Source organism: Gallus gallus, chromosome 1 (assembly GCF_016699485.2).
Source record: "Gallus gallus isolate bGalGal1 chromosome 1, bGalGal1.mat.broiler.GRCg7b, whole genome shotgun sequence".
NCBI classification, from domain to species: Eukaryota; Metazoa; Chordata; class Aves; order Galliformes; family Phasianidae; genus Gallus; species Gallus gallus.
The window spans coordinates 167,565,320-167,589,579 of NC_052532.1; the positions used below are offsets into that span (position 1 = coordinate 167,565,320).

The 24,260-nt window shown below is 40.2% G+C and overlaps 2 protein-coding genes across 2 annotated transcripts in view; one reads left to right on the plus strand and one right to left on the minus strand.

Moving 5' to 3' along the window:
* The window catches only part of GTF2F2 (general transcription factor IIF subunit 2), a 90,102-nt gene that overhangs the window by 16,929 nt on the left and 48,913 nt on the right, over positions 1 to 24,260 (plus strand). The window contains exons 5-6 of the mRNA XM_417039.8: positions 450 to 488; positions 22,646 to 22,727. Coding sequence (XP_417039.3) covers positions 450 to 488; positions 22,646 to 22,727 — 121 coding nt within the window. The remainder of the gene's footprint in view (positions 1 to 449; positions 489 to 22,645; positions 22,728 to 24,260) is intronic.
* On the minus strand, positions 12,059 to 13,399 carry KCTD4 (potassium channel tetramerization domain containing 4). The gene has a single exon (NM_001199326.2). The coding sequence runs from the start codon at positions 13,294 to 13,296 to the stop codon at positions 12,523 to 12,525; it is 774 nt and encodes a 257-aa protein (NP_001186255.1). The 5' UTR covers positions 13,297 to 13,399; the 3' UTR covers positions 12,059 to 12,522.

Sequence of the window (24,260 nt, forward strand, 5' to 3'; positions counted from 1 at the left end):
AGAATGCTGCAGGAAAGCTAGACAGGAGGTTGTTCATATTCGTAATGTACCTACTGCTAATTAAGAGTATTCCTTTGCAGAGCTTTTAATTTATTTATTTTTTAGTATACAAACCCAATATTCATTTATTTACAGAGAGTGGTGAGAGAAATGGATATTTGTTTCTCTCTTGAGCATAATCGTACTGCTGGACTTCTATAACTGTAACTTCATTTATGCAGGTTTCAGTGAGAGGTGTAATGGAGTTATCTCATTTAAGTTGCAACTTTGTGCACTAAAAGAGGCTTTTTGTTGCTCCCTGTGACAAAATTTTCTTCAAAAAGTAATTTTATAAACTCCAAAATTGTGATTGTATCGTAATTTATCCTTCTTTGTTTTGCAGCTCGCTTTGTGGTTGTCAATATGGAAATGTTACATTTCCTATTCTGTTCTTTTGTGTTTTTTTCCAGAGAGCCAACCAGAAGAGAAATCTGAAAGTGGCAGCTATGGTGAGTGTGGACACTTTCTTTGAAACACTGCAGTAATGACTTACAGCTGAGCCTTTTCAGTTTTACATTCCAAGAAGTCGGTAGCTAAAATAAAAGAAAGGTCTGTTATATTTTGAGGGCAGCGTACCATAAACTGCTGCAACCAGAAGCTTGAATTATTAATATTTTTATTTAAATGGAAAACAAATCATGGAGGAGAGCATTAAAAATGGAAAGTTTTATGGAACGTCATTTTGGATTTGTATTTGGTATTTCTCATCTGTTTTAATTTTTTTTAGGCCTTTTAGCTTGGCTCCTTTCATCCCGGTTGGAAAATTTGTAGATTTCCAAATCTTGTGTTATTTGATTTTAATTGCATAGACTAATTAGTCTAAATTATGGCATTCTAGTGTTGTCCTTCATTCAGTTTTTCTAATGCTTGTGAAAGATTTACCAATTCCTTGGAAAGAGTCAGAAATTCTTAGTTCACTTATGTAATGAGTTCACTTTATGTATTAATTATGTAAGTTCACTTATGTTAGATAGGATTTGAGTTTGAGTAGGATTTTGGTTTGAGTCACCGTCCCTGGATGTGTTTAAAAACCGTTTGGATGTGGTGCTGAGGGACATGATCTAGCAGAGGGTTGTTAGGGTTGTATGGTTAGGTTGTGGTTGGACTCGAAGATCTTTAAGGTCTTTTCCAACTTGAGCAATTCTATGATTCTATGATATCAGGCAGGCTTAGGAATCAAAAGATTTTGTTTGAAATCTAAGCTAGTCTGTGCAGGCTTCCTCTACAGCGAGGAGGAAGGAGACAGCTCCATAAAACAGCTAAGAATAAGAGAGAGAGATGCAAGTGTAATTCCCCAGCAGCTCAAGCAGAACTCTCTTGAGGTCAGTTGTAGCTCCCTTCACTTCTGCTAAATCCTTTGGACTTACATTACTAAAATTGCTAGGTATGTACATGACGGCATGAAAATCTTAGTGTCAAGTAGCATTTAATAAAAATTCCCTTTTTTTGCTTTTATGAAAGAAAGAGACTTCAAAAATATCATTAATATACAAGTGCAAATAAGTGCTAGGGTTAGAAGGAGCCTGCAATCCTGAGAAACTAGACATGGCTAATGCAATATATGTATAGACAAATCTCAGTCTTGTTTGTGGGATTACCTGTGATGCATATAGATTTAACAGTACCAACATTTGTAATTAGGAGTGCCATTAGGAATGGCAGAGGCAGTAGATGTACTGGAAAGAGTCTTACAACCCCCATCCTTCTTTTTAAGAGGAATTCCTAAACATAAGTGTAATGCTAGTGGTCTTTCGCATTGTCTTCTGGACTATATTTTTTTGTACACTGTAGCATGAAGATGTCTGTTTCTTATGTGTTTTATAAATTGCAGTTTATTCCAGATAAAACTTGTTAAAACCTGATGACTGTAATTGTAAGTTAATTGTGATATGACTTTAAGGTTATGAAGGGCTACTTTCTAGAGATTGGTACTGTATATCATTTGAACACTGAGACTCACTGCCATGGGAGATTGCATTTAAAGGAGATCACTTCTAAAATGAGTCAGCACATTAATACTTACATTGCATTTCTCTGATATTTCTATGTAGCTGTAGGGCATACATGCTTGTTTATGCTTTGCAGTTATTTTGTGAAGTCTTGTTCTGGCTTTTCATGTGAATGATCAAGTTGACTGCGTCTCACTCTTTCTGCCTGCTCCTCATCCAGGGTACGTTGTGTAAGATGACTGTATATATTTAGTTGCTTGTACTGCGTCAGTGAGGAGAATGAGCAACTGTATGCTGGGCACTGTTTAAATACACTGACAAGATAAAGTGCCAAACCCATTTGATGGAATTAAGCTGGTTGGGGATTTAGTTACTAAATGGTGGTAATTGGTTACACCGTGGCATTTAGAGGAAGACTCTTAGCCATCAGTTACACTTACTTGTTTAGAATTTGTTTATTCACTTTTTTTTTCCCAAATGCGTCATGGAACTCAGATGACCTTTCCCTAACTACCCTTCAAGTCATTCAACTTATTGAGTCCTCCATTTCACTGCTGGTCTAATTTATCTTGTCCCACTGTAAGTACTTCTGAGGCAAAGAAGTCTTGTGTACCTTTGTGTATTATTTTAGCCTAACAAGGCCCCAAGTACTTCTAGATGCTTCTGCAATAAAATGTATTTGTAGCTAGAAAGTAAATAAAGGAAGTGAATGAGACAAATAATATAAGGAAATCCTTTGATTTACCTCCTTAAGATTTTAACCAAAATTTTTGCTTTAGGAGGGTACCGCATACCTCATATACCCAGTATCTTGTCCTTAGTGATACCTAAGAATCCTTGAGAAGATGATAGGAACAACATAACAGCATAGTGCTGCCTCCCCAGGAATACTTCTTCCAGTCTTTAACAATCTAAGGTCAGAGAGATCCAGAGTCAGCAGTGATGGTATTTTATTTAGTAGGCCCTCTTGGATTTTACTTCTGTGAAGTATCCCTGTTGGTTTTTGAGCCTGCGTTACTGGTCAATATCCATAATACTTTGAATGAAGCAAAGGTTACAGACAAAATACGAAGGAAGGAATTAAGGTATAACATCAACCAAGTTTACCTAAAAAAAAATTGAGCTCCTTTCACATATTCAGTTTGATAATTTGAGATCAACAGTGCTCAGGGATTCAGCCAATGTTGTAACGTGCCTGAAGCCACGGTTCTGTTGAATGTGAAGGGAAAGTAACAAGTAAGATGTCAGCTAAAGGAAAGTGAAATGAGAATTGGCCCTACTTATTCCTGTACGATGCTGAGCAACATCTTATATTTCCTGAATAATTTAAACCCAAATACGTGCATGTAGTTCTTATTGACTAATAGATTCCCTCACACCTCCCTGTAAGCACTGTCAGTGGCAACAGAAGCTGTCCAAGCATTTGTGCCAGGTACAGCGTGACCTGTCCTCCAACCTGCCCCCAAATAGAAATACTCAAAAGCTGCTGTCCCTAGCATAGATAGTCTTTTAGGCATGGTATGGCAAAGAAACGTGTTCTCTTGTGTTGTCCTCTTGGAGGTGTGTTAAAGTTGCATGGGCAGCAGTTGATTATAATATTCCTGAGGCTTTGAGAACATCATTTTGAAAGCATAGCTAATCTTTCGTGGGGAAGTGTGTGTCAACTGTGTGCACAAACTACACATGCATATTGTTTTTCAAGGACATGTACATGAAGGAATATTACATGTACTTAGATTTTGAACCTGCTTCAAGCCAGATGCACTCCTGTTGTGTTTAAATTTTGTCTCTTAAAGTGTTTGACATAAGTTCATGGCAAACAGCAGCCAGCAGTATTTAACATGCTTTAGGACAACGTGTTAGTCATCTCTTTCTCTGTGCCTGCCAGAGAGTAATACTAAAGCCTACTAGTGAGAGGAGAAGCACCATTGGGACCATTTATTAGACTCTGGGTAAGAGAACTAAATTATCTGAGATGCTGCAGACAATAGAACACGAACCTGGTATTAAAATCTTGCCAACTGTGAACAAATATGTTTGACTGCAGACACAAATATGTAACATTTGAATTATCTGCAGATGATAACTTGTTCCATTTTTTGATGTCGTAAAAAAAAATCAGGTATTGATTATACACTGAATTTTAAGTATTCCAACTGATCATTCTATTAAATGCTGAACTGCATGCATTAAACCAGCTGTTCTTTATTAAGGACGCAGAGGTTTTACATTATGGCAGAACTGCATGAAGCTGCTATGTGCACATTTGATTTTAATCTACTTGAAAGTGGTTAGCATATATTAATTGTACACCAGAAGTAAAGCTTTAACTATAAGAGGAAGAACGATCATCAGGAGGAGTAAAGGTGTAATTCTTCATTTAAATGCTAGCAGAAACCTCAGTATTGAAGATAACTTAATTACAGAATCTGTCATTTTCAAGCCACAGAAGCAGTTTTTGTCTTGAAAATGTAACTTTTTTTTTCTGTTGGCAGGTAAACGCAATAAAACTTAAATTACAGGCTTCTTGGTAGCATTCCAGGAATCACAATAAGTAATGAGGCTCCATTTGTTGCTGTTAATATACACAGAGAGGCAACCATTTCTCTTTCAAGGTAGTCAGAGTCTATTATGCTGGCTAAAATAAATATTGTGGATATCCAAGTGGTAGAACAGTATAAAGGATATGGATTTAACGTAGATTAATATTAATTGGAGCTGAGTTTTTTTTTTTAAAGACTTGCATGTATACTATCTTTAATGTCTGTTTATCTTAGGATAGTGTATGAATAGTAGAATATTTATCTTCTTGACTTAGCAGTCCTGATGTGTTTAGCCACAGTCATCTTTTCATTGCATTTATAGTTCGTCTTAAACTCATTAAAAAAAAATACTAAAAAAATTACATACAGCTTTCAGTACAGACCTACAATTTTATTGTGCAGTCTCTATTCTGAGCACAGAACCCAATATAAAACAGTGGCAGTCAATGCCCCAAGCATGTTCCCTCCTTAGTGTCCAGTATGTTGGGTTATTTCACTGAGCAGTACACTTTTGGCTTGTACTGGAGGTTTTTTGTCATTGTTTGTGACTCTCAAGTAATCCCAGGAATTTCAGCCACGCCTGATCTTGCAGACCATGACTCCACAAGTTGTTTTTTGTCTTCTATGAGAAATTTTGCTGATTGTTAGAGTTCGCCTGCCTGCCAGCATGATCGCATCACATGGACTCCATCATCAGTCCTTTGCAGCGTTACAGGACTAAATTAAAGCCTTAGGTGGTGGTCCAAAGGGGCAGAGAGAGATCAAGTACTTGCTGTCTTGACCAGTACAGGGCTGATATGTAGTGGATGTACAGCTAGGAGAAAGCAGTTTCAAAGCAAACAAGAAGTGGTTCTACACTCAGAATGTAATTAAACTGCTGAGTTCCTTGCCAGAAGGTGTGTATGTAAAGCTACTTCATGCTATAGGCTTTCACAACCAAAGAGACAGGTAAAAGAATATCCACTGAAAGGTCTGGAGATTAAGAAGACATCTGATTCTAGAGACCCTCAAATGCCTGGTGGCTTGATGCGTGTCTAGGATGAGAATCCAACATGTTGAATCTGTCCATAAGCATTTTCATGGATGTCTGCATCCACCCATTGCGTTGGAAACGAGGTGCTGAGCTGACCCAGTACTATTATTCTCAAGCTGTAGTTTTTTGTTTGTTTTTTTCCAATGGATGAGCCACTGAGCAGGCTTAATGTGGGAGTAACTTCTGAGGGCAAAGCCAAGAGCAGTTCTAAGTTGCCTGCAGTCATTTAACTCTCCCTTAGCTACAGTTGGGTGCGAGAGCACTGGAGGCTGTGGTGCAGAAGGACCTCAGCTTTCTGTATGCCTGAGTCTGGAAGCAGTCTAGCAGAGCTCATCTGGTGCTCTCCCTGGACTCTAAGGCTTTTCCAGCCCCAGCTTCTTGCCAATAGGAGCAGGAACAGTGTGTAGCTGTGCTACAGCATATTGTCTTACTCATGCAGGTTGTCTTTGGGATTTCTGCACTGTAATCTTTGTGCAAGCCAGCAATCATCACTGTGCGCAGCAGAAAGTATTAGAGAAATAGATTTTTGTTATTGTATAAGAAGGCATAAAGTAGCCTATATGTTATGTTTCTGCACTGGATGGGAAGAATATGAATTTCAATTCATTTTAGAAAATGTGTTGGAAATAACACAAGACCTGGCAATGCCTGAGATGCTGAGTTAACATTGGGAAAGCTAGGAAGCTGCGAGTACCCTTTTCTCTCTTTAGCTGATTCTTATCTACCTGACTTGCAGGAGCTTTAATTTGTTTTCTATGAGACTACCAGTTTCAGCATTGAGAAAATATACTGCTTTATCCCAAATACTTGCTGAAGGCTTTACTTAAGTAGTAGAGAAGCAGTAAATGACTGGGTTTGGTGGTACAGTTGAGTATTCTGTTTATGTTTTTTGATGCTTAGGCTGTTCATTGCTAGTTTGTTTGCTTAATTTTTTCTTTCTAATTGAGAGAGTCTGTACCCACCTCTGACCTGTTCTTTTTTTTATTCATCTGTTCACTGTGGTACAGAATCAAGAACCTCCTTTGAATTAGCAAGCAGCTTGCTGTGGAGCTGCAGGAGTAGCTTTATAGCTTGATATTTTTCTGTTAACAAGTAAAAAAAAATTGAATCTTTCCATTCCTCTTATTGCTGCTGCTGCTGCTGCAGCAAAAGGAGAAAAAGTCTTTCTGAAACGTGACCTCAAAAACCAAAAGTTGGTAGTGCTAGCAGTACTTTGGGGATAATTAGACTGTGAACGTGTGTTGTCCAGTCTCACTGGTGCACTCTGTGTGCAGCTGTGCCTCATCACCAGCCCAAGGCCCCAAGGTTACAGTCACTCTCACAGAGGCCTTTTGCCCTGCTCATCTTTGGTGCTCAGGGATTGCAAGCTGTCTCACTGCACCATCCCCTCCTCTCTGCTTGGACAGCCTGGCACTACAAGCTCTAGCAAGCCTCTTGGATCCCTGTTTTCCTGCAGCTGGAGCTTTCCCTAGCAAGCAGCCTTGGGTTTTAAAATCTCACTTCTCTTCCCCTTGGTGTAGTTGGTCTCATTTCCACCAACCCATGTAATGTCTCCCCAAATTATTTAACACCAGTCACCAAGGCAATACTGTACTTATTTTTAGCATTATCAGAACTTTACAGACCTTTGGAATAGCTTGCTTTTTAAAATCATCTTCTAATTACTTGGTTTTCAAACCTTAACTGTGTTGAGCTAGCACGCCATCATGTAATAGTGTTTTAAATGAGTAGCTAATGTTTACAGGTATAATTATTGTACCAGTTTCTTGAACATTTTTCTTTCTGAAGCAGCAGAGCAGTATTCTTTCCAGAAGCTTAAAATGAACAAATGTGATGCTATATGATAATGGCAATGATGTTAAGCTGTTACCAGTGCAGATAGAAACAGTTTTTTTGGAGGCTTGCTTTAGCTGTGGCACTCCTACTACACACATTTTTAGGAAGAGAAATCAACTGTCTGGTTCTGCAGAATATTATGCAATTTCTTTCAGAATGCTTGCTCTGGTGCCATCGTACATCTCCCTCCTACAGTCTTGAGTTCTCGCAGTGTTTCTTATTTTCTGGCATTTTACTTTGAATGATGATTTATGAAGGCAGTGTTTGGAGAAAGTGCTCTGTGTGATATACTCTCGCGTAGCGCTTTCAGAACATCAATTTCAAAATTAATTGGAAACCATCATATTTTCGGATCTTAAATTTGTTGTACTTTAATGATGGCTTTGTTTCAATCCAATAAAATATGCAGACCTGTCTCTTCATGTGAAAATGCTTGTATTTTGTTAACTAGTAGTCATTTTCCTGTCAGTCTAAGAATTTCTGCCACATGTTAAGACAGGAGACAAGACTGAGGTTGGATAATAGCTATCTAGCAAAGATGAATTAATTCTAGTCTAAGGAAATAATATTTATTTTGTCGTAGACCCAAGTTGACTCGTGCCCCCATCACTCATCCTGATTCATTAGTTGACAGAATTAGGACAACATGACCTTTCTACCCGAGTAAAGTAATGAATGAGACACTTCCATTGTTAAATTATAATATTCATTGCATGCCCTTATTCTGCCTGTACGCTAATGGGGAGAGAGCTAGAGAGGTTATGTTTCTTCAGACCTTCCCATCTCATTGAATGGAAGCCTTGCAATGCTTGTAAGAAGGAAGTGGAAATAACAGTGTCACTGATTGATGCAAATGATGTAATGTTTTTCCCATTAGGGTCTAAATAAGTATTAACTACCTTAGAAAAGTAGCCAATTGTCACTTATACAGTCATAGTAAGTAAGAGTGCCAAGATACAGGTAAAAATCTGACGTAAGTATGTGAAAATGTCAGTAGTGCAAGTAGGATACTGAACACTGATCAGTGGGTAGGCAGTAATGACTGAGATGAGGACTGTAATTTGACCTTGATGCACATTCCTATTTCCTGGCATCGAGGCCACCTCTAGAAGCCACCTTTGGCTCTAGAGATCACTGATAGTAAGTGATTGGAGTCTGAGGGAGTATTTCAGGGGAGCATCGTATATGTTTGTCTGCTTCCAGTATTCTTTCCTGGGCATCTGCTTTTGGCTATTGTCTTTACTGATTTCTCCTCTTATAGTCAGGCTGATGCCCACCCCTAACAAAGCCACGTAGACCCCCTAATGAAGGGGATAGGTGACATAAGAGGAACATTAAAATTAGCTGTGTGATATTGGGGGGGAAACATGGTAGGGAAGGATGTGCAGGTCAGAGGATCAGTAGTGGGGATCCTGCCAAAAGATAGGAAGGATGGATGGAAATAGAGTTCACAGTCACCAGGGGATACTGGGCAAGACAGACCTTAGTCTGATGTAGTGCAGCCACTCTTAGGTTTTGTCCTGTGTAGAAATAAACCGAATCGGTGATAACTATAACAGCATACTGCCAAGTGTGATAAACTGCCTTTGCTTTCTCCTTCGCTGGCGGGAAATAGGCACGTGCAAGTGTGGGAGGAAGCAGTACAATGGGTGTTTCGATCAATATATATACGCTTAATGAGCAGTCATTCAGGGAGTTTACAGAGGCCAGAATATTCTTTCTGCAACGCAATGCGCGTTGGTCAGTCCTGCCTTCAGCTCCCTCCTTCACTACTGAATTGTCTGCTGGATGGCCCTTTCTCTTGCCCAAAAAGCAGGCAGAGACAAGTGGAGAGCTGGCAAAGTGCCCCCTAGGGGAAGGGGTTACTTTTTACTCCTACCTTTTGAATTACAATTGAGGGTAATCCACATATTTCTTTCACTATACTGGTACGGTTAAATACTGGTAGGTAACTCTTAGTGAAAGAGGAACAGAAATACTCACGTGTAAATTATATTCAAAGTAATACTCTTAAAATAGCTGTTAGTATTTCTGACCTAAGCCTTGATTTTCTGGTTTATTTTTATTGTAGTATCCTTAAGTATACAATTTCCAATTATAAAGGCAAGGCAGAAAAACTCCCTGTCTTTTCTGACACAGCCATTGGAACACAAGCACCCACCTGAGTGAATGTATGCAAAATGTATTTGCATTTTATTAAATTTATTTATGGAGTAAAAAGGAAACATACAATGCAATGGTAACTGTATAATTCAGTGTATTTGTGGATTTGTTCAATGTGAACCTGGAAGACAACAATTTTGTTATCCCCATCTTCCTTCTGTTTCTGCTCTGTGATTCCAACAGCTGAGTGGGTACCTTTGATCAGAGGTGCGCATAGATATGTCATTTTTCACTTCAGAAATAACTTAAGAAAATAGTTTAAGAGATTTTTTTGTTTGTTTTCATACATCAGAAGGATGTAGGTACTCTGAACCAAATAGAAGCTTTCCAGTAAGGCTCTTAAGAATAGCTGCAGAATATTCTTAGAAGGTATTTCAAGTGCTTTGAACATTACCTATGATTACCAACTTGTGAATAGCTTACACTGCAGAAGTGCTTTGTGTAGTAAATGCAGATCCATCGGACTCTGCTACTTTTCCATGAGTGGAGTTCTACTGAGATGAGCGACTGGCGCTACTTTCTGATACGGCGGTGCAAACACTTCCAAAGAGCCCAAACGAAAGGCAGGCAACCACAGCAGGTTTTTATGAATTGTTTGGAATCAAAATGAATTTCTTTCCTTTATTCTTCTCAACTGGGACGGCATTTTAAATCCCAACCAAAGATTAATTCTGACTGAAGGTTATAACCAAAAGCATTTAAGTGAAAATGGGTGATGTGACATCTGAGGAGCAACAGCCTCCTCCAGACTTTGTGCTTATACAGGCTGTGGATTTGACAGCACTGAGAGCAGCCTTTAAAACCTGTAGATTACTGAAGGAGCTCGGTTAGATTGTCTCATCACTTTTCTTTTTTTGCTCATGTAAAGCAGCGCGTCTACAAATGACTTTTCATACAGTTGTTCTGTGTGAGGGTATTTATGGTACTTATCCTGGCAGATGAGCAGGAATTTGAATGTCTTTCAGGTGAGCGATCGCATTTACTTTCCAGAGAAGTCCTGGAGATTGTTTAAAGTATGAGATTAGTGATTAGTGAGGATTTCTAACAATGGTGGTGGTGAAGGAGGGAGTCAGACACGTACACAGTGATAGCGTTCTACCTGAAATGGCCTGAGAGTGTAAGAGAGGTGCGTATGTAAGAAATTACATCTTACTGTACCATCTTCTGTGGATGGTTAATGCATTTGGCCAAACGTGGGTCAGTTCTGGGATACACAAACTTGCATGCCTGAAATATGCAGTGATGCAAATTTTGAACAGTTTGGGAAAGTTCCACTTAAAGCCGTATCTTTTTTGATCGTTACGTTTGTAACACAGGGAGGACAGAAAGGTCTGTAGTTTTTAGCCCGAGGGTTTGTTCTGAAGAGCTATTCTGGAGATAGTGGATTTTCCCACTTGATAAAATCAGAGTGGGTTATCGTTCAGTCACTTCTGTCTGGTCTCCCTCTGTGAGTTCATCTCCTGTGGGGACCCTGATACCAGCAGCCGTTGTATGTTATGGTGAACAGAGTTGGACATGGGAGGATAAGGAAGGAGTTGTTGTATGCCATTGTATTCCTGGTCACTATTACTGAAGATGGATTTATTTCCTCTAAAATCCAAAAGAAGGATGTTCTCATCCTATCAGATATTGTCTGTTTTCCTCAGTTGTCACTTTAACATGGATTCTACTGCATTTTCTGTGTGCATTCTTAATGTTTGCTTTCTTTTTTTCTGTACAAAACAGATATTCTGGGAAAGCTAAGAAACCGCTTGGCTGGGTTTACTTTCTTTAATAGCATTCCACTTGAGTTTTGGGTTCATTTGAGCTGTGTGTGATGGCAGAGTTCACTGATGAGGTTAAACTCAGAGTTTGTGCAGCTTCCATTTGCGTTGTGTGATGATTTTTCAGTTGGCTTTTGTGGAGTGACTGGTTTGTAAACTTTGTTTCAAGTACCAGTGGGAAGATTTAATAAACTATGCAGATGAGGAGAAAGAAGGTATTTATTTATCACTTATATTGATGCTTTCTAAATGCTAGCAGGTTATCTATTCAAAACTAACACTGCTACCTGCTTTTGGTAAGCTGCTGTGCAGGGCAAGGGCTCTGCTAATTGCCTGTCTTTATGATCACCGATGATCAGAGGAAAACAGTGACTTCAGCATGGTAGGAGGTTGGAAACCTGTTACATGAAATTGTTGGAAACCTGTTACCTGACATTTTATGCCAAACATTTTTATTAGCCATCTGATAAACATATAGAGCCAGAAAAATGTAACATTCTCTGCAGAGTCAACTCATTTCCCATAACAGAACTGACCCCCCAGCATTCTTGGTTGGCTGACATGTTCTTAGCAGTTGCTATTAACGTAGTAGCACAGCTGTAAATTCCTTTTTAAGAGAGTTGAAATCAGAGCTGTTTAACTTCAGAATCAAGCAGATTCATTTTAAACCCTCTTTCCATTTCACGTTTCTTGCAAATTCAGCATCACAACAAATCAGCATCGACACTAACGAACATTTAAAATCATTTATTCCAGTTAAAATCCATTCTGGATTCACGGGGAGCAGAACATACTGTGAGCCTGCCTGTTGTATGGGAATACTCCCCATGCTGCTGGGCAGAGCAGTTAGGTGTATGCATGTTAGTCATACAAGTACACAGAAATTCAGCAAGACTTCCCGGCTGAAAGACAGCATGAGAAAAAAAAAAACATGGTACAAACACCAGAAAGCGTTCGGTCTCTGTTTACAGTGGTTAGCAGATAAATCTGATGCCTGAATTTAATAAAGATTTCATTCAGCTCGAACAAGCCGGAGATGGATGTCGTTACGAGATTTACATACCATTAGCTCACGTTAACTGATTAGCAGCCGAGCTGTGTGGTACGAGGCTGGTTAGATACGAGATCTGTGATGCCAGGACGCTGCCGTTAAAGGAGGTCTGCCGGCTGCATGCTTGTTTCCTCTGCCTTTGTAATTACTTGATAAAATGAAGTGCATCGCTGTGAACAATAGACCCTTTGGAGCAATCCAGGCTGGTCAGCAGTCTGAATCCGCATTTTAAAGCCATCATAATTGCCTCAAACTTAAGAGTTTCCAGGGTGCAGACGAAGGTGTTGTCCTCCTTCAGCACGAGTCGTGTGCCGTTTTCCGACTTGATGAAGTATTTGAATTGAATTATATTCGAAGAGACTGAAAACTCCTCTGGAAATCCATCCAGCCTGCTTTTGGACACCAGGACGATTCGGGATTTTATTTTTGCTATGAAATCAGGAGCGTTACAAAAGATCCGGAGCCCCTGCGAGCGGTCGTGGCTGTCAGTTATTTCCAGGAAAGTGGTCTCCCGAGATGCGAGCTGCTCCTTCTCCCACCTCGATTTCACTGCATCCGATAAGACCTTCAGCTGAAAGAAATCTGCTTCGTGTGCCAAAAGTTGATTTTCTCGAAACCCTTCCGGTAGAAGAAGTTCTCCATTTCGTAGGAAGTTCAGAATGTGTCTGAACAGGAGTCCATCTCTGTCTATGAAGTAATGCCCGTCCGCATCAAACGGGCACATTATCTTTCCGTTGATGACACCTTCGAGGAAAGAATCTGGGTACTTGGTTAGTGTTTGTTTTTGTGTGATGTACAGATAGCCGCCAACGTTCAGAGTGATCAGAGACGTTTTATAGTCCTTGTCTTGCTCAGAGCCCTCGAAGTTGCTGTGGTTTTCTTCAGATTCCTTCGCTCTCCTGTTTGATTTTCTCTCCATTATCGAAGCGAGCACAGCGGTCTTGCTTTGTTCCTGTCAGCTTGAAAAGAGAGAGATTTTTATTTAAGAGCACCTTTCTTCAGCTCTGGCACGATGTTGGAATGGAAACGCTGCTCGCATTGCTCGGGCTGTCAGCTGGGTTTTGCAGTAGGTGGCGTATCAGCTGTGTATGCAGGGAGATGGCAGGAATATGACTGTAGAGGGAATTTGCATTTAACTGTGTGAGGGAAGGAGGGGATAAAAACCACTTCTCTTTCTGTCCTTACAACTAGGAAGTTCACAGAGTTTTGTGGGTTCCGCGCAGAAATGAGTAATGCTGTTCTAAAGGGCACCTTGTTTTTAATGCCTTGCAGTGTGTTTGTAGTATCAGCTGGCCAAATCGTGTGTAATGCTTCTGGAGTTAAACGCTCCGCTTCATTTATGGTGCGACGATCTCAGTTTGCACAGAGCCTTTTTCACATTTTCCTTGTGTTATCTGTGGTAGCCGATGGCACAGCAGGGCAGCACTGAAGGTGAAGGCATCCCTAGCGGGACGCAGAGACGTATCAGTTATGGTTATGCATCATATATAGGACACGTGTGTGGCACTGAGATGTTTTCACACTGTTACTTTGGAAGTGATGCTGAAGACTCGTCGGTCTGGTGGGTTTAAGTTTGTGATGAAAGCTTCCATTTTCAGCTGACGGAAAGCATCCGCACCAATACAAGCACTGCAGCCTAATGAGGTTTTGCTTTATCAGTGCCACAGATAAAAACTGTTTTGGAGAGGAGAGCGGTTTGCTGTTGACATGCATGGTGTTTCTTAAGTCACTAAGGAGCATAAATTCCTTCTTTTTCGATAGCAACAACGGCTGCCCCGTGGAACAAAGGGTTAGTGTGCTCACAGACAGCGTGCTGAACATCACATAACGTTACAGCTTAGCAACACTTGTGTATGGGGGGAGCAGTGGCAGCAGCGGCAGAGCGTGCTACAATCAAATGGCTGTCTTCTCTCTGTGGAGCTGCACTGAGGTTGGCTTTCGGGCTCCTTTTAGAAAAGGTTTCCCCTTTAAGCAGGGAGGGGAAGGCTCCGCACACATCTGTGTGTGCATTTCCTGGGGCCAGGGGGAGCGGGGAGGGCAGGAGGCACTGTGTGCATCCAGGGCAGCGTGAGCACTGTGAGCTGTGAGCACTATGTTGGGCTGGCCAGGGGGAGCCGAGCCCGTCTTTGTCCAGTTGAGTTTTTCACTTCTACAGGTGGACGCCTTCTGCTTTGCCCAATAAACAACAGAAAGTCAGATGATCCTTCTGTGAATGTCTGCTCTGTTTCTAAAGATGTTACTCATACTGTTCCCACCGTCTCTAAGGCTGTTTATCGATACTGTGGAATCATCACTATAATATTTTATTATTTGGTAATTAAACCTAGTAGAAATAAATGCACTTTTTCAATTTGCTATTCAGCCTTGCCAGGGCATCCCTACCACTGATACTCTAGTTTTTTTCTGCTGCTGTGTGTGATATGTTAAACAGATATTATTCATTAGATTTGTTTTATCAGGAATTAGTCATGGTTTTAATGTTAACTCTTTGAGACCACTGAAGTGTTTAGCATTGCTTCAGTCGGAGATTTCAACCACTTTCTGATCTTTAAACATTTAAACTTTTTTTCCCCAAACCAACTCCATTCACAGTTATTGAGTGAATAATCAAGAAAATGAAAAGCTGGAATAGTTTGATTTAATTTTTTTTGTCATTGCAAGAGACTTCTGTTCAGATTTAATTTATTATCCTGTGATGGAAAATTCAGCTAATGTGCTTATATCGTATATAGCTTTAGTGTTAAATATAGTGTTAGTAGCTCCTAACAATGATTTCTGTGGTGCTTTTGTTTTGCATGGTGTTGTTGAAACACTTTGAAACTGAACAAGCGATGTCCTGGCAGAAGTAAGCAGGGATTTCCAAGAAGCTGAGGTTTGTAAAGGATAGGAGTTTTTTCACAGCAAGCTGAACTCTCTACATTTTAAGAGGCAGCACTTACAGAACAGTATCTGCTCTTTCGATTTTCCATGCTCGTAATCTTCTGAATATCTTGATACTTACAGTTGAAATTTTCCACTTTCATGAACAAGTACATATTCTCTGAAAGATCATGCTAAATCATTTTAGTGGTTCATATGATAAAATATTCAAAATCTATTTGATATGGCAAATAGACTGTGAAGATCATGAATATATGCATTCAAACCTTTGAGGCTTGAAACATTTAGAGTTGATGTAGAATTTTACTCATGACAGACCCATGCAGCTTTACTTCACTGCAGCTGACAGTTGTCTGTAATACAGAATTCAAAGCTGGCACATCTTTGTGACAACTTTCCACTTCCTGTGATCTACTATGAGATGTCTTTTCCAGAGAGCCCTCATGCTTTGCATACACTTGATGATGCATGTACTATTGCAGTGCCTGTTAGCTCAGTGAAGTAGAAGATATTTCAGTGGCTTCACATGGCTTAGTGTATGCCAGAATAACTAGATTCCCTTTTTCCTTCCTCTAGAAGATTGTCCTGAAGTCCATTTTGGTAAAGGTAGGCAACTTGCACGCAAATGTAGAGACTTTGCCCAGTTTTCTGCTCTCAGAGTCTGTGTGGTGTACTGGGAGTGGAGGGAACTGCATTCAGTGTGTCTCAGTCCTTTCTGCTTCTCACTTGGACTGAACAACTCGGTGCTGAATGCTATCCCATGCCACAGGTGAAGTGCCTCTGTTTCTGCTCTGTACAGCTGAACTGTGCTTGCTGATGTTGGTGGCTAGCAGTCCTGAAATAACCATCGCTTTCCAAGCTGCTATTGTGTCACCTGGTTGCTGGGTCTGACCATTTGGGTGGCACTGTTGCCCTACAGCTATCCAGTTTCTTCTGAGACACTGTACTAGAGATGGTAAAAATGCAGTCTGGTATCTGTCAGCTACAAAGGGAAACAGAGCTGAGGATAATGGAACTAGGGAACTGTCCCTTATTCTGACTGATGTGCTTCCTTGTGGAAAAAAACCTTCCTCCTTTTCAGCCTCCATCTTCTTCCTGACTGCTGATCAGGAAACAGCACCTGGTGGATCTTGAGCATGCCTTAGAGCAGAGGATTTGGTGTTGGAGCACACCACTGAAAAACCAGTGCTTTACCAAGGCTACATCTTATGCATCTGAACAGCATCAGCTTCACTGAGAGTATGTTAAAGGTGAAATTGACTTGGGTTACAGAGAGCAGCTAATTTTATTTCAGTACAAAACGATAACAGGGGAAATCTACAACTACAAGAGGTGGAGAATTTTTGAAGCGTGTTAGGAAGCCACGCTAATAAAATCTGTTTGGGTTATTGAGGTAATGTGTTAGGTATTTAATGTTATAACACAGAAAGCTGGCCAGATTGTTGGGACAATTAAGCCATTCAATAGTTACTGTCTCACAGCAATAGTAGCATAGCCGTTCTCATCCCAATAAATATCTGCAGGATGTTGATTAATGGCTATTGAAGGCAAGCTCTGCACACTAATTAAAACAGAAGAACTTCAAATAAGAAAGTCTGAACATTCAAGAGTTTTGTCTATGAAATTTCACCAACAGTCACTGTTGATATTTTTCAATTACTTTTGAGCACTGCAAGACTGAAGAAACAAATGCTATGTCAGTATTCAAAAGGTAAATTGTATGACCCAAACAAAAAGTGACTGGAGTGAGAAACAATAAACATCTGACTTGGAAATCAATCAGCTCAAAATTAAGGGAGAAAGGTATGATGCTTATCTGTGTGAGTGTGGGGAAAACAGACTGTGTCAAATGTTTCTTCCTGTTTTTTGGTTGTAATTTTTTCAGCAAAGGAGGTGATGCTTTTTTCCTTTTAACCTTTAAGTAGATACTGTTTGTCAGAATGCAAAAATTATATAGATTATAAAACTATATAAAATACCAAAATTGTCTGCCAGGTTTCCAACTGGTAAATACTAAGCAGAGAATTATCACCTATACGTTGATGTGATTTGGTTCTTGGTTCTCAAGCAGTGATCAAGGAGATAGTAACTACTGATGTCTGGAGATGATACAGACTGAAAGTGTAGTAGACAAGGAGACACATTTGCTGATGCAGAATCATTTGGGTATTTGGTTAAGACTATGTTTTAATATGGCTAAATATAAAGTTTATATGCTTAAGAATCATAGAATCATTAAGGTTGGAAAATACCTCTAAGATCGTGTAGTCCAACCGTCAGCCCATCACCACCGTGCCCCAAATCCGTATCTCTTAAGTGCCACATCTACATGCTTCTTAGCATCCTGTTTCAGTGCCTTACAGCTCTTTCTGAGAAGAAATACAGTGTAGTGAGGGCTTGTGGTCCGTGTGTTTGTGGAAGGAGAAGGGCTGTGCTATTGTACTGTGTGTACTGAACGCATCATGACCAACTGAAATGAGGTCATCACTGTGGGCAGTGCTCAGCAAGCTCTGGATCCTGCCCCATGCATCATCAAGAAAGAGATACTAATGAGCTGAACTTTCTCAGACCAGTTAAGAAACTGAAAAATAAGCCGACTAGAAGATTTGAGAAAACATGGCCTGTTAAACTTAATGGAGGTGGAATGTACATAGTGCCTGGGTGGGCAGAAAACTTTTATATGCAGCTTTTCAACTTAGCAGTCACGGGTCTAAAAAGGTCTAAGTGCTGGAACTTAGAGCTGGGTGCATTCAGACTAGGAAAGAACACATTAAAATCTCTTTCTCTATGGCTCTTCTTTCTCGCAAAAAAAAAATCTATCAAAACATCTTCTGCACAGTTCCAGTAAATTTCCCCAGTGCCTGTTTACTAAGATTGCTGTTTACTAAGATTGCTGTTTACTAACATTGCCAGGCTGGAGGTGGCTCTGGGCAGCCTGGTCTGGTGGTTGGCAACCCTGCACATAGCAGGGGGTTGAAACTCAATGATCATTGTGTTCCTTTTCAACCCAGGCCATTCTGTGATTCTGTGATTGCCTTGAGCATTTTAACTGCATTTTGATGGTGATGGTCAGCAGCACTTGAAGCTGGAACCGACATCTCCCTGTCACTTCTTTGAAGGAATGAGCAGCTGAAACTCCTTTATGGGTTAGCACAAGGATGCTCAGGTAGAGGCGTGAGTGCACCTGGTGGCTGATGCTGCACCTAGGGATCATGTAGGGCGGGCTATCTGGTGCTGCTCTGACCGTGTGCTTGTACCTCGTCCCTGTTTATGGTCACTGATGGTGTCAGACAGTTGGGGAAACATCTTTTTTCCCATCTAATCACTGATCTTAGCTCGTCTTCCCGGCACTGGCTCATTCGTGTTGTACTACCTGGTTTATTTTGAGTAGGTTTTTTTAATGGGGAATTTCTACTTTCATGCCTTGTTCCTCCTTTGGGTTCTAGGTTGATGTGACTGTACTATGGAAGTGTCAAGGCAGACGTGACACTTTGGATGTCTTTTCATTGCAGCTCTGGCCCTGCAACAGGTGAGAAGAGATTCAGGTTTCTGAAGACAGCAAGCATTGTTCAGTGATTTAAGGCTAATTAGGCTGTGAAGAGAGTAAGAACTGTTTCCCTGCTGCACTCTTGCATTTGGAAGTTTGCACACATCTCTGCAGATTTATTCTGATAGTTTCTGCAGATGACTTAAAATCCCAGGAGAGTCCAGGGAAAATGGGACGCAAACCTCAGCTTCTGGGTAGTGAAGGAATTTTGACACCAGGCTGGATTAGCTGTAAGTTGTTCTCAGACAATGCTGTCAGCCTGGTACTGGGGATCCCATCCTTGTAGTGGGATCATTAAAAACCAAGTCCAGGTCACTGGTAATTAAAAGGGGATATTACTGAAGAATTAAATCAAGAGATACTACTAAGGATAATCATGCTTAACTGGTAGGTTCCAACAACTTTCTTTATTTCCTAACTAGTTGGTATGGAGAACTTTTTTGATTCCCTGAAACTGATTCTTAAAACAGAAGATTAGTTTCAAAATTCAGTAGAGGTTTTGTGCAGAGATCGATAGTGCAGTGTCGGTGTTCAGACAGCTGGGCTGGGTGGTTCAGATGAATACAGGCTGATTAACCTTGCGCCATACAAACTAATGGAAAAATAGTCACGGAGTTCAGTGGGTAGAAGTGAACAGAAATGTGATGGCTACTAGCAAGTATGGCTTTATGTAAAGGTTTTCTAGTCAAACAAACCTAATTTCAGTTATCTGTGGGAATTGCGAATCTGCTTGATAAAGTAATAACGTGTTTGCAGCCTGCTTAATATCTCATATTGCACATAATTTAGAATCTCGTGACATTCTGATTTTTGTCTAAAAAAAAAGAAACTAGCAAGCATGAAATAAGATTGAAAACTAGCTGACAGTTATCAGAAAGTAATTATCAGTAAGAAGTCAGTTGGGCTGTAGTTTGAAGGGCTGTCTCCAGGATTAGCAAGAGGGACAGCAGCAAGTGAGAGTCACTGCTTATAGGATGTGTCATGATTGACACCAGTGCTGGTCAGGCAGTGAATAACTGTGACAGGCCTGTCATAGTGTGACCTGGATCACTTAATTCACACAAGCTTTTTAAAGAAAATGCATTTTAACCAAGACAGAAGCAATTGCATATATACGTTCCTTAAGAACGGGGAATGCAGAATACAGAGATAGAACATGAGGCTTGGGAAGACTCAAAATAGATGCAGTGGTGCTATAATAAGCAATCAACTCCATCAAGCCCCTGAGCAATTGATCTTGGGGGGAACCACCAACACAGAGCAGTTCACTGAATCCTAAAAGAGATGGGGCCGATTGTCTTCTGAAAGTCTCCCTCTGTTTGTTGAATTTGCAGTGTGCAGAATAACCTTCAGATGGCTGAAATGAGGCAAGATAAATTTCCAGCTCATCTGTAGCTGTTATTTTATTTCCTTCTATGGTGTTGATAATACTGGAACAGAAGTATTACATCCCTTTTCTGGTCTCCGTATTGTTAAAATATCATTGAAGGGTTGAGTTAGTGCAGGTAGGAGCCACATGACTTTATTGAGGTGTGCCTTGCGGTGAGATAATGCTTGAACTTTAGCTAGCTTCATTTATTGAAAAGATGATTGAGAATTGACTTGATTGCTGTGTAAAAGTGCTTTCACAGAGAGAAAATACCAGGTACTAAAAGGCTCTTTATCATAATATAGAAAGACATAATAAGAACCAAGTGCCAGAAGCTGGAGACAAATTCATATTGGAAATTAAGCACCAATATTAGTAGCACTTTAGTCACACATAAGTTATTAGATTCTGTACAGAAGAAAGAGGATAACATTTAATTGTCTGTGATGCTCATGCAGTCAGGCAAATTGGCCAAGTTTTTTCTTCTCATCAAAACCTTAAGAATCAGTAAAAACAGAAATGTTTTCATAAAAATGATACTTTATTTTCATAGAATCATAAAATGGCCAAGGTCGAAAAGGGCCACAATGATCATCGAGTTTCAGCCCCCTGCTATGTGCAGGGTCACCAACCACCAGACCAGGCTGCCCAGAGCCACATCCAGCCTGGTCTTGAATGCCTCCAGGGATGGGGCATCCACAGCCTCCTTGGGCAACCTGTTCCAGTGCATCAGCACTCTCTGTGTGGAAAAACCTCTTCCTAATATCCAAACTAAACCTCCCCTGTCTTAGTTTAAGACCATTCCCCCTTGTCCTATCACTATCCACCCTCGTAAACAGCCATTCCCCCTCCTGTTTATACACTCCCTTCAAGTACTGGAAGGCCACAATGAGGTCTCCCCAGAGCCTTCTCTTCTCCAAGCTAACCAAGCCCAGTTCCCTCACCCTTTCCTCACAGGAGAGGTGCTCCAGCCCTCTGATCATCTTAGTGGCCTTCCTCTGGACCCAATCCAAGAGCTCCACGTCCTTCCTGTACTGGGGGCCCCAGGCCTGGATGCAGTACTCCAGATGGGGCCTCACAAGAGCTGAGTAGAGGGGCACAATCACCTCACCTCAGCCTTCCTGGCTGCAAGCGCACACTGCTGGCTCATGTCCAGCTTCTCATCCACCAAATTTCGTTCAAAATTACTTGCAAAAGTGGTGTATTCTCCTTTTAAATGATTTAATGAATTTTTAAATCAATACAGGAATTTTTAAATTAAATCATTTTCTAAATATGTGCTGTTGAAGCAATTGCTGTCTGCATTATTTAGGGATTTCCAGGTTTAATAGTTGATAAGGCATTGGTAGAAATCTCAGGCATCTCAGAAATTGCCTTGTGTTACTAGATGTTGGTTTTCTGAGTGTTTCTGTTCTCTTCAGAGGTGTTGTCAGCTGGAACTGACAGTGACAGTGTAGCACCCTGCACCAACAGCAAGACAAGACTTTCAGAAGGAGTTTTTAAATAGTGAGAGTGAATCAAGGCATTGAAGTTAAGAAACTCATCCTTTCTTTTAAGCAAGGCTATTCCAGGGAGGTGTGGGTTTTATACGTATTGCACTGGCTATGCCCAAAAGAAATTGTTAAGTTGGCACTGTCACCCTCCATGCACTAGGACACAGTAGTGGAAAATTAAGTGCTTGGCCAGTATTACGTCTCCCTTTCTGCTTATGGTTGCTTTTAGTTTTTAGGCTTTTCCTTCTTTGCACAGGAGGCTGGTTCTGTAGCTTTGCTCTGTATGTACCATTGCTTTAGGCAAAAAGGTGTTCACATCAGATTACAAAGCGACTGCTACAGAGGTGAACGTGGAGAGAAGAGTATTAACTATAACTTGGTGGGTGGTTTTCTAGGTTACTAGCAGTAATTTATTTCCTTTTTCCCCAAGCATTAGCCCATACATAATACAATAAAATAACGTTCCACTGATGAGCAATGTTTTATTGTAAGAAGATGGAAATTAATTACTTCTTTTTCTGAAGGTAAAAACAAAATTAAATCTCATTTTGTCTTTCGCTGACGTTGGATATTTTGGTGGATAGGTTCTCTTTGTAGATAGGCTTTTGGTTTTTGTTTTATGCTGACTGTATTTAATGAGAATTTCTAGAAAACCATTCCTAGGTAAGTTGAGTGCAACTGTCTGAAGAAAGTAGGCCCACACTTTTGTTTAAAATCTCATCTTTGTGATTCATTCTTAATAAGTAGAACATCTGATTGCAGAATGAAGATGTGTTGGGAATACCGGCTGTACAAGAATGATTCTCCTTCTTCTTCCTCAGTGCCAAAATAGCAGAGACTTGAGAACTTAATTTGACATTTGATAACTTATTATTACACTGTATTTATTAAATGCTGAATTAGTGAAACAGAATGCAAGCATTGAGTGTCTTGGTGAATTTTTTTTAATGTCTAATTTTGCTTTGTTGTCTTGTACTAGATAAACTTTCCCTGGAAGGAATAGTGGTGCAACGTGCTGAATGCAGACCCGCAGCTAGTGAAAATTACATGAAACTGAAAAGGTAGGACAGCTCTACTACAAAAGAATATGTGATAGCTTACTTTGATGCTTTTGTTTTCTGAGAGATGAACAGTGTCAGTATTTTCATGGTCTTATATAAGATTTATACAAGATTGGAATAGATCTTTCTTTGGGAGTGGATTTTACTATAAGGGACGAATGGAGGCTGTCATGAGACTTAGGCCTTCCCCTGGTATTGCCTGTTGGGGTGATAACTGGCTTGTGCATTTTATCATGTGCAAAACTCTTACTAGAGCACACATTGTGCCTGTTCACATCTAAACATATGAATATGTGTCTGTAAGTAGATGTTCTTGAAGCAACATTTCCTGAAGGCTTAAAGGTTTACATATGTTTGGTCAGACAAGCTTCTTGCGTACATGCATCTGTCTGGATTGTCCATCTTGAATTCCACTGAACAGTTAATACTATGCTATGGTGGGCAAGGAGCACCGGTGATATTAAAATGCCCTAAGCAGGAAAGAGTTTAGGGAGACCTAAACTGGGATACTTTCTAGAAAACATAGTAGAAGTGACATGAAGATCACAAAACGGTCTCTCTCTTTTACAGTCTCACTTAGTGACTACAAAATTGCATCCGATACATCTCAGAGTTGCCATGTGGTTCATATATGATTTGCATAATTAACTTGATGATGCTCTCTCTTAATAAATCCAATTTGGAATTCAACTGTGCTTTATATTAAATACATATTTGCGTGTTTTAAGCACGTGGGTTTTAATTAAATCACTCTCTTAATATTTTGAGTTTGTTGTTCAGAGAGAAGTGCAAAGCAGGGAATTTCAGGAGGAGGATCAACAATGCACGCTTAGTTTCAGAATGTTCAAAATCAAAAAAGCAAAGTGGTATTTTGATGTTTTCCCACAATTCCTGATCTGTTTTCTGTGCGTCGCACACCACACTTCCAGTACCTTGTTTTATTAACCTCCTCTTAGATCTAAACTGCTCCAGTATTTCCTTATTGTTTTTATTCAATCCTGAGACTTTATGTTTTAGCTGCCGGCAAATCAGTGCCATAGCTTTGCTCATGTACAGTGAACTACTTCATTTCAGACTGTGTTCTGTGATTGCTGTTGTGATTTCTATCATCAGTGTGAAATGGAGTATGAAGCAAATGTGATATTACTAGAAAAAGACTCATTCCATTCTGGCAAATTTAAATATATATGAATATAGTCTGTGGAGTATATTTGCTTCGTAATTGTTTTAATTGCAGGTTGCCTGATCCAAGTGCTTTTTAGCATTTTGTACACAGTCTCCTATTAGCTGATCAGATAAGGCCACAGCAGGAGGTCAAAACAGAACCGATAGCTTTAATGACACGCTGCCTGAACTTTCAATTTTTCAGCATTCTGTACTCTGTCATGTGCACATGCACACAGCCCCTCCTGATCCTTGCTTTTTTTCATGTTGAACTCCTGCAGGAGCAACAGAGATACAAACATGAAAGCAGGTTTTGTCCTTGGAGGCGCTGAGAAGCTGAAAACTGACTGTACCGTGTGCTTTATTTTT